Raw genomic sequence first — 10,320 nt, 5'->3', positions numbered from 1 at the left:
AACTAATTTATGGTAATCATAACAAAATAAATGCATGTCAACATTTTTTATGTTCTTAAGCGATAATATACAAATAGTTCATTAAATAGGACGATCCTTTTGCAAGAGCTTGGATGGAAACCTAACATTTTGACACATGTTCATAAACAAGTGTAACATTATTGACACACAAATATTTACCTTAAACCGTTTATATACTTAGATATATTCTTAATGTCTATAGGATATTTCTTCCAAAATAGAGTTGTACCTGTAGTCTTAATATCATTATAGACTTCATCATCTCTCCTATTTGGGAAACTGAGACATATATGTCTGTTTAAGGTTACATACTTTAAAAAAATAGGGAATGTAGGTCGGTATTTCAATTTTATTTTTTGTGACATGATTTTGAGTCATGCCGTTTCGTCTTGTCGTGGTCCGGGTTGATCATGGGCTGAGTTTACTCCTATTTTTAATGATTGGATCATTTCCCTTGGTAATTGGTTGGAAAAAAATGGCTGCAAAGTGTTTATTTCATCACACGAGTTGAGAATTTCCTTAAAACAGCTGGCATATTCACGATTGTGAATATTGGGATGTATCAGGCAATTGATTTATATTATTTGCAACACTAACTTCGCTTTTGACACGAGTTCAGTTTATTTTTCACTTTACGACTGAAATAAAATGACTTAGGGTTGGCGCTCAAAAGTAGGGTCGGTTGGTTAACCATATAAAACAGACATATATTTTTTTTTGGCCTAATGGCGGATAAATAGCAATAAGGTGTATGTTATCAGGATATAAAGATCCATGTTAACCATAGACACTAATCTTTGAATTTTTCATTACCTATATACATTGATATAACACAATTTACTCAACTTGCATTTTCATGAAATGGCATTCTGTCTCAAATTTTCTTTATTTTTCTTTTCTGCAGCTGTCTAGTCCATTAAAACAGATAACTTTTACCTTTTGTTTTTGTGGGTTTGTTGTTGCCTGGTCTTGACTTTTCTGTGTTTTGTTTTGTGTACTGTTTTTTTTGTCTTTTGGTCATTTTGAGTTTTTTGCAATGGCTTTGTCATTTTGCTATCGACTAATAGTTTGAATATTTCTTTGTTTTCTTATGCCTCTCTTTCATCATAGACACACAAACCTTTGCTATCTGAATTAATTTGTGGCAGGCCTTCAAAGTAGACACACTGTTAGCCGTGTCCTCTTCTCACAATGATTTGCTCCTTTAATAGTTCAATATTTGATATGGGTTTCGCAGCTTTAAGGCTGTGAAGTGTAGGGTTTTGAGAACATCTATGCTCGTGTAACAGTTTTATAAAATATTTTAGCTGCATTTATTGAGATTAAGGCAGATACCTTTTCAAGTTAATAATATTTTATTAAAAACAGAATGATACCAAGATCTGTGGAAGGAAAAGTCTTGTTTGTAATAAACAAACAAGATACATATATTTGCCATGTTGCATTGAACAGATTTTTTCATACAAAATTCATATGCTGTCTTGAGAATAATTTAAATGAACAAGGATTTTCTGAGTATTGAATTGCACAAAATGTACTTAAAGCTATATGCTCATAAAAAAATGTCAAGCAGAAATGATGTGGTCAATTAAAGCAGTAATGGGTAATAATTGTTTTGGATTCACCAAAATGTTGTAACTAAAGAATTTTTTTTTTTTTTCAAACTATTTACTGAATTAACCAGATGATTAAAGGAAAGCACTTTGTCATTTTAGATGTCTCATCATAAGCCTCCTATTGAAAATGGCATTATTTTTGTGTTGAATGTGACAACAGAGTATATTAAATTTGTGATAAAAATATTTTAGGTGATGAATAGCATTACTTATAATGATTGTACCGTTTTCAATAATGAATGAAAATAATTGTTACCTTACAAACAATATCAAATATAATACTGATAAATTATACCGACTCCTACAAAATCGGTTTAAGATTTGTAGAAGTGTACAAGTATGAGCAGTTGTTAACTAACATGTCCAATTCGATTTGGCTGTCTTACTTAAACCTTACTACTTTTTGTATATATGTTAAGGGATGTTTATAATCTTGTTTTTGTTCACTGCATTACGTTTTTGTATTTTAAGTCATACAAATCCCTATTGGGCCAATGGGGTCTTTGAGAAATAAAACTTAAGAAATGCTGATCTTACCAGAACTGAAGATTATGATAAATCTGATTAAAATCAGATCTTTCAGTTTTTGGTTCTGATGTCCTTATAATCCATGGATTTCATTTTTTTCTCTACTCAGATTTGCAAGATTTTGGTTACATTAAATTAATTTTCTTGCTATTACACACATCTTACCATATATTTACACATCTTTGATAAGATAAAAGTTAGGGATATAACTGAAACAACTTTTTAAATCACTTGTGTTCCTGTTCCACCTATGCATGTATTTATGATAATAGTTAATAACTACAGCCCATACCAGTAACGTAGTGGCCATCAAAAGACTCCCACCCCCACCTGATTTTGGCTACTTTTCATGTTTTTCCGAACTCTAAAAAGGCCATTAAAGTTGCCATAATTTCATAACACACATCTGAGAAGAGTTTATGGACCATGAATTGCATGGTTGAAGTCCCTGCTGTCAAGACAGTTCAGCTGGGGCAGTTCTAAAAAAGTATGGAGGATCATACAGGCCATCAAGGAATAAATTGGAAGATATAAAAATGTTACATTATAAAAAAGAGGAGCTTTGGTATGATTGCCAATAAGACAATTAATACATTTTTTTCTCACAAAATGTACCTTTCCCATGTTTTTTTCACAAAATGTATTGTTGAAAAGGAAAAATCAAGTCTTGTTTTTTTTATAAATAACACCCACTGTGCTCATGTTGTACTCCTTTTTCAGCATTTTTGCATTGTGACATTACAAATGTAGGTGTTTTTATAAATTCATTAATCAAGTTTATTAGAATTTTCCTGTATATTTCCTCAAAACTTCAATATTTCAGCTCTGAGCTTATGTAATATAAAAATAGTGTTATGAGACTGTTCTCTGTCAAAATTTTAGTGTACTCAGGTGATGAAAATATTATGGGTCAGCAGAAAATTTATATCTCAAAAAGTTGGGTTTTTTTTAATAGAAAAGGATAGTACAGTAGTATATATACTACTCAACCAAGTGACGTTTACTTCAGGATCCATATACCAGTGAATGTTTATCATGATTATTTGTTAATCTCAGATATTTATCTATAATAGAACAGTTATACTTTAAATCTTGGAGAAAAGGTACACAAACTGTTAATATGAAATCACTTATTTTAGTAAATCAAATGTACTACTCTTTTGAGTGAATTCAAACTTGAAATAAATGTAGATAACTTCTATTTGCAATAATTCTGGAAAAAAACTCATGTATTTAAGTAATCCCCCCTTACTGAGACAGCTTTCCATGTATACAGTACATGTAGTCAGGTTCAGTAAATCTGACACTATTTAGTTTTGGTTGGATTATTTTTTTCACACTAAAAGTAAAAATATGTTCTCCAATAATCACAAATGACATCTATAGTTGAAGGAAAGCTTGACATTTTTAAAAGTCAAGTCATATAAGTGATTAAGTATCTGTCTTTGAAGTATATTTGAAATTTATTTTCAAAGACTATTATTATATGTAAGTCAGAATAATCCCCATAATGAATTAAAAAAACTGAGTTTCATTCTCTATATCCACAAACTTGCACACATTGCTTCTCCTTTCATTGAAAGGGGAATGATGTCTGCCTTTCTCAATTGCAAGGTTATGCACACTTATTCCAATTTTATTTACTGTAGATCTCTCAGAGTTGTTTAATCATACTAGCCTTTAATAATGAATTTTTGCTATTTTGGAAGCCCTAGGCCTTGTGTTAGAATATATCAGTAACATTTTTTCATACATTCAATTCTCTGGATTCTAACAATAAACCATAACAAAATGGGGTTTCTTTCAAAATGCTCCATTTCAATATGAATAAAATGAAATGTTAGTATAAACACATCAAAGAAACAACCCAATAACACATAAAGACCAAATACAGTCTGCAGCAACAGACAGTTAGACCAAAAATAAAATTAAAATTGTTTGATGTTGCCTACCTACCAGCTTAAAAAGCAGCCTACCTGAAAATTTTATCACACAAATCGATTCAAAAGTTCTTTCCTACTCTAACATTGTTTTCTTGTCTAAAACATGTAACTTATGTTGTTGAAAAAAAAAAATCCCTACCTACCTACCCACCTCTACAAGGTATGGGTAGGCAACATCAAACAAAGAATTTGTTAAGGGTGGCCTTATCTAAAAAAAAATGTCAAGCTCAAGTCAAAAACAGTTGTTGATAAAAGATCATCGACAATACCAAATTTACCATATGACAAAAAAAAAACCAACACATTTAATACACATGGGGAAATAACATTTGGAAGGTTGCTGACTTTGAACAGACACATAAACATGTGATGAGTCATAACATATGAAATGATTTTGAATAATAGTAGATTAAAAAAAAATTTAAATATTCACAGAAGGTTCAAAGTATTATTTTAATAGAGATGTTCTTAGCAGTCAGTGGTTTGAAGATAAATTTTTTCTACCATTTTTATAAAATAGAGAAATAAATAAAACATTGAAAATCCCAAAGATGTGATGTAGCCATGCCTTCTAGTGTCAACCTGTATTTACAGACTGATACAGTGTGATAATTCATAGTATACAATGGCAGCAAAGAGAGGAATAGGAAGTTTGGCACAAAGAACGTTGATGGTTTTGATAGATCTTGATGAGACTTTAGCAGCATTTGAGAAGCATTTCATGTTCAAGTTTAGAGAAAAATATCCTAATGAACCATACATTCCAGTAGAAAAAAGAAACACATTTTATATTGCAGATCAGTATGATAAACTGAATTTTACAGATGATAGTGTTAGAGTGAGTGATTCCTGTATTAAGACATAGACATCTACTAACATTATTTTAATTTAATCTTATTATGTTGCCTTGATAGCAGTAACAAAGTCAGTATGAACATGCAACATATTGATGTGCGATGAAGGCTTCAATATTTTGTTGTCTTCATTACTAAATTACAGTCAAATTTATGTTCAGGATCAGAGATTTTGCAGTAGTTCTTGCAGTAGAATTGAACATACATGAAATATTCTGTTAACTCATATTCAAAAGGTAGATAATTTGTAATTGAAATTAATGCATTGAATTTAAGTTCATATTTAATAATACAATTGCAGACTGAAAGTCTGTTGTTAAAAGGATTAACATTTTATTTGTTTTATAGTTTGAATTAAAGAAGATTTACAGGAATGAATATTTTTTTCGTGATTTACCAGAAATAGATGGTGGATGTGAAGCTGTCAAGGAAATGGCAGAAATGGAAGGGTAAGAAATATATTTTTCTCAATTTTATATCTGATAACATTAACGGTACCAATTTTACTGCACCAGATGTACATTTCAGAATCAGAGCTTTGCTTGAAGAAGATATATTCCTTAATTTAAAATGATTTCCAAAATTTTATAACAGCAAATTTAAATCAAACAATATCCATATTTCCATGCCAGTACCAAGTGCTGGCTACTGGGCTTGTGATACCCCTGGTCACTAAATATAAAAAAGAAGATGTGGTATGATTGCCAATGAGACAACTCCCCACAAGAGACCAAATGACAGAGAAATTAACAGCTATAGGTCACCGTACGGCCTTCAACTATGAGCAAAGCCCATACTAAGTCCACCAGCAGAGGTATTGACCCAATGTTAGTAATGTATATATTTGCTGTCTCATTGACTTATACCCTACATCTCACTAACTTTGAAGGTTTATGTGAATTACTTATAAGAAACAAAGCAATTGGTTTTTTTTATGATATTGAGCCAATGTTAAAAAAGATGTTGTTTTCCTGTAACAGTTTTGAACTGTTAAACTGTTTCTTATTCAAAATAAATGCTAGTTTGATAGATCTTCTAGTTGCCTGTTTGTAGGAGGCATATCATGGAATTGATTTGAAGGTCATGCTGTCAAAACTGTGTTACTGCATTTTCTAAAGTAAAAGTTTTAATTATACTTCTATTTATGTTTTTTGTCAAATAAATCTACCCCGAGCTTTATCTGAAAATGAAAGTTGCTCCAAGTAAATATCGTCAGATAATATAAAACAATCCTGAATTGACGTTGCTTCAAATATACAACTTGAAAAATAAGAAGACATCAAAATGGTATGTAATAAAGATTATAAAAAACAACACCATTGCATAACAAAAAAATTAAGGAACCGTCCACAAAACAATCAGAAATCTAATGATGGAGCAACACTGACACGAATTAAAAATTAGCTCTCATACTGAACATATATCATCAACTTTATACTTGCAGAGGTAAAGAAATTCTTCCCTAGATTAGTTGTTATAATTGACTACACTTTTCAGGTTTGAGACTGATGGCTTCTGTATTAAATGATTGTCAAAGATAAGCTGATAACTCAGGAAGAAAAATCTGAACTATTTGTTATACAAAGAATTGAGAACTTTTTACTTGAATTTATTTTTCAGGGTTGAAGTTTTCATTTGTTCCAGTCCACTATTTCAGTACAAGTACAGTGCACCAGAAAAAGTGAGTACACTGCTTTTTTCATGCATGACTTATTTTACTAGGTTTTGTCTTTCTTTTAAAAGATTTGAAGATCAATTTTACTATAAAACTTCTCTACAAATTTAAATTTGTAACAGAAAGACAAACTTAAAAAATGATTCTGATCAGAAATGGATAAAAATGGATTTATTGATTGTTGTTTGCACAGTGTCCAGTTGCAATATGGATAAAGAGGGATTTACGTTAAACCCAAATAGTAGATTGTAAAAGATCAATATCTAATAAAAAAATTATAACAAAAATACCGAACTCCAAAGTAAATTCAAAAAGGGGAAGTCCAATACAACTGACAAAATCAAACGTTAGACTTTATGAACCAACAGAACAAATAGAAAACAACTGTCATATTCCTGACTTGGTACAGGCATTCTCCGAAGAAAATGGTGGGTTAAACCTGGTTTTATAGCTAGTTAAACCTCCCACTTGAATGACATTTGCAGGCAGTTAACCTATGAAAGTCTTACATTACAGTATGAATGGGTAGAGAAACATTTAGGACCAGATTGGATTAATCGACTGATTTTAACAAGAGACAAAACAATGATTAATGGAGATATTTTGATAGATGACAAGGTTCATATAACAGGTATGTTCTGCATCAGGAATCTCTATACACATTTACTATAATTCTTCACAAATTATGTGCAGAAATATTCATTTCTTGAAATCATTTTTGATGACGTGGATGTTCTAAGTTTTTCATTGGTTAATTTAAATAAACAACATTTGGTTTGGTTATTTTAATTGGTTGATTTTTATAAGAACACATTGTTTGATTGTTCTCAGCATTATTTTTGGTTGTCGTGATAAACAAATTTTGGTTTTGATTTAAATTAATATCGTTGTGCACAACTATTCAACAGTAAATTTGGATAAAAAACAAGTATTAGGGTTGTTCTGATCTCTTCTTTGCTTAAATTATGATTCTTTAAAAAAAAAATCATATTTTGTCATGATAGGGCCTTTTATAGCTTACCAAATGATATATGTTCTTTTTATCATGGTTAAAGGCCATACAGATACCTATAGTTGTTCACATCCTCATCCTGTGGTCTCTGGTGGATAGTTGTCTCATTGGCAACCGTACCACATCTCCTTATTTTTATATGGTATGGTTTCATTGAGCATACATGTAGGATCACTCTTTTTATGCCCCACCTATGGGCATTATATTTTTCGGTCTGTGCATCCGTTCTTTCGACCGTCCGTCTGTCCCACTTCAGGTTAAAGTTTTTGGTCAAGGTAGTTTTTGATGAAGTTGAAGTCCAATCAACTTGAAACTTAGTACACATGTTCCCTATGATATGATCTTTCTAATTTTAATGCCAAATTAGAGTTTTGACCCCAATTTCACGGTCCACTGAACATAGAAAATGATAGTTTGAGTGGGGCATCCGTGTACTATGGACACATTCTTGTTTGTTTTATTTTGATGAAGAATGTGTGTTTTTGCATTTGATAGGTTGATATACTGTTCATAGTTTTCATTGGTTTTACATATAATTGAATTATTACACCAACTGGCTTTTCTGTTCTTGGATTTTGCATATGTGATCATATGAAGAAAAAGCACCCATACCTACAGATGTCATCAGGCTTAAAGAAAATATTTAACAGGCTATTATTTCAACTTGGAATTATTTTTAATTTGGGAATTTGCATAATTTCTTGTGCTGGAAAATTTTAATAAATTCCATGTTTATTCTGTATTTTAATGTTCTGTGTGGCGCACAACACTTTCTATTACAAAGAAGAATGCACATTTTCAATAGAATGTACTGTCCGGCGCACAACACTATCTATACAAAAGACATTGTATGGAAAGTGTTATGCACCGCTCAAAACATTATAATACAGAATAAACATGGGATTTATTAAAAATTTCAAGCACAAGAAATTCAAATTCCATACTTAAAAATAATTCCAAGTTTAAATAATAGCCTGTTATTTTCTGTATCTCCAGATTCTTTTTACATAAGTACATAATGATACAACCTGAGTTTTGATTTTTTTATTTCACTTACACATTTGAACTGAAAAAATGGGTACATCATAAAATTCATTGATAATAGTTGATGTTCAGTGTACATGCTCATCATTGGAAACAACAAACTTGACCTCTAGAAGTTCAAATTTTCTTACCACCTGCATTTGAGTTTGATGTCTCTGATATTTATTCTATGATTTCTTACACAATATGCACATTTTAATATATTTAATATAACTTTTTACCATTGAATATTCAAATGGAGATGGTTCTGTGTGTTGTATGAAAAGATTTATGTCAAAAATATAGAAGTCTTATATTCAACAGTATTAAAATAGCCCTTTGATATTTTTCATGTTAACACTGTAAAGTGGAAAATGTTCTCAAGTTGTTTTTTTTTAAAACTGAAGACAATGAAGAAATTTTTCACAAAAAATAAATCATATTTTCACAATTTAAAAAAAAAGAAAAGAGTTCACTTTATAATTATATATAAACAAAAAGTATATTAAAATCTTTTAAGCAAGCCCAATTGATCTTTTAATGATTGTTTGCATCAATTTTAAAACTTTAAAATCTAACAGATTAACTTCATTTGATTTTTTATGTTTTTAGGTGCAATGAATCATCCTTCATGGAAACATGTTGTGTTTACTGCTTCACATAACCAAAGTATGAAAGTTAAAGGAGAAAAATTACGCCTTGACAATTGGACAGATGGAACTTGGAGGACAATGATTGAAGATTTTAAGAAACGACTTTGATGTTGACTTAAATTACTTTACAAAATTTAGGACTTCTGTTGTTTGTACATGTACCTCTTATTACACCTAACCAGTACATCAAGGGAGTATTTAATTGGTGTCTATTTATTTGAAATGAATTTTCTATATATATTTCTTGACTTTACATTTAGATTATTTTTATTGTCTACTTTTTGTTATCTTTGAAGTTGACATTTCGTCAACAGATTATTTATTGCAATTTTATCTTTTATACTGTTACAAGAATCTTTGATGATTTAGAATTATATACATAGCTAAATTTGTCTTATCAGTATTGTCAAGAAAAATAAATAAACATAAAGGGAAATTTCAGGTATATGTCAATGAGATAGCAACCCAGTGACATTGAAAAACCAAAATTCCTGAAAGAACGACATGGATTATACATTATATCTCAATCTTAGGGTGCATATGCTTAAAGGGGCATTAGCTATTAAATTCATGTTCACTGATTTGACTCAAATTCTCATATTTGATTTATAACATACTAAAATGTATATCCAAATTACAAAAAGTAAAAATTAAACCATTAACAATGCATGGACTCAATAATATGTATCAATATTTCGTGTGTATTTTTGTCCAGACATCATCTAATTAATCATCGAGATGACCTTCAATGACTGCTGACTGTCATAATACCCGATATAAACATATATATAAATATAAACAGATAGGGACCATTTGCAATTGGAATTTTTAACCGGATTTCCAAAGGAAAAATCGGTTATTGATTTGGGGTTATACGGCCGGCGGCTGCCAAACAGTGTCCGTTTATTAACTTGAAAACGCTTTGACGAAATCTTTTCAAATTTAGATATGTTGTTTCCTGTGACTAAATGAAGGTCAAGTTTGATTTCCACGAT

The 10,320-nt window shown here is 30.4% G+C and overlaps 2 protein-coding genes across 4 annotated transcripts in view; both read left to right on the top strand.

The window, feature by feature from the left end:
- LOC127709190 (transmembrane channel-like protein 5) overlaps positions 1 to 10,320 on the top strand; it is a 293,058-nt gene that overhangs the window by 236,235 nt on the left and 46,503 nt on the right. The gene's annotated exons all lie outside the window — the stretch shown is intronic.
- LOC127709193 (5'(3')-deoxyribonucleotidase, mitochondrial-like) lies at positions 70 to 9,713 on the top strand. 3 transcript variants are annotated; one of them, XM_052214595.1, is made up of 6 exons: positions 70 to 152; positions 4,703 to 4,946; positions 5,311 to 5,411; positions 6,583 to 6,643; positions 7,154 to 7,268; positions 9,285 to 9,713. In XM_052214595.1, the coding sequence occupies exons 2-6, from the start codon at positions 4,734 to 4,736 to the stop codon at positions 9,431 to 9,433; spliced, it is 639 nt and encodes a 212-aa protein (XP_052070555.1). In that variant the 5' UTR covers positions 70 to 152; positions 4,703 to 4,733; the 3' UTR covers positions 9,434 to 9,713. The 3 variants fall into 3 exon arrangements, with proteins under 3 accessions (XP_052070555.1, XP_052070556.1, XP_052070554.1); XM_052214596.1 differs by having other exon boundaries at positions 86 to 138; XM_052214594.1 differs by lacking the exon at positions 70 to 152 and having other exon boundaries at positions 2,911 to 4,946.

Source organism: Mytilus californianus, unplaced genomic scaffold (genome assembly GCF_021869535.1).
Source record: "Mytilus californianus isolate M0D057914Y unplaced genomic scaffold, xbMytCali1.0.p SCAF_7, whole genome shotgun sequence".
In the NCBI taxonomy this organism is placed as follows: domain Eukaryota; kingdom Metazoa; phylum Mollusca; class Bivalvia; order Mytilida; family Mytilidae; genus Mytilus; species Mytilus californianus.
Note: the sequence above shows the minus strand (reverse complement) of the source record. Positions and strands in the feature narration are given on the sequence as shown.

What these genes read in the sequence shown, in the direction of transcription:
- LOC127709193 (XM_052214595.1), top strand. Translation starts at nt 4,734, where the DNA reads ATGGCAGCAAAGAGAGGAATAGGAAGTTTGGCACAAAGAACGTTGATG. An exon ending in TTACAGATGATAGTGTTAGA is followed by an intron (nt 4,947 to 5,310) that starts GTGAGTGATTCC and finishes TTTGTTTTATAG; the next exon opens with TTTGAATTAAAGAAGATTTA. An exon ending in GAAATGGCAGAAATGGAAGG is followed by an intron (nt 5,412 to 6,582) that starts GTAAGAAATATA and finishes TTTATTTTTCAG; the next exon opens with GGTTGAAGTTTTCATTTGTT.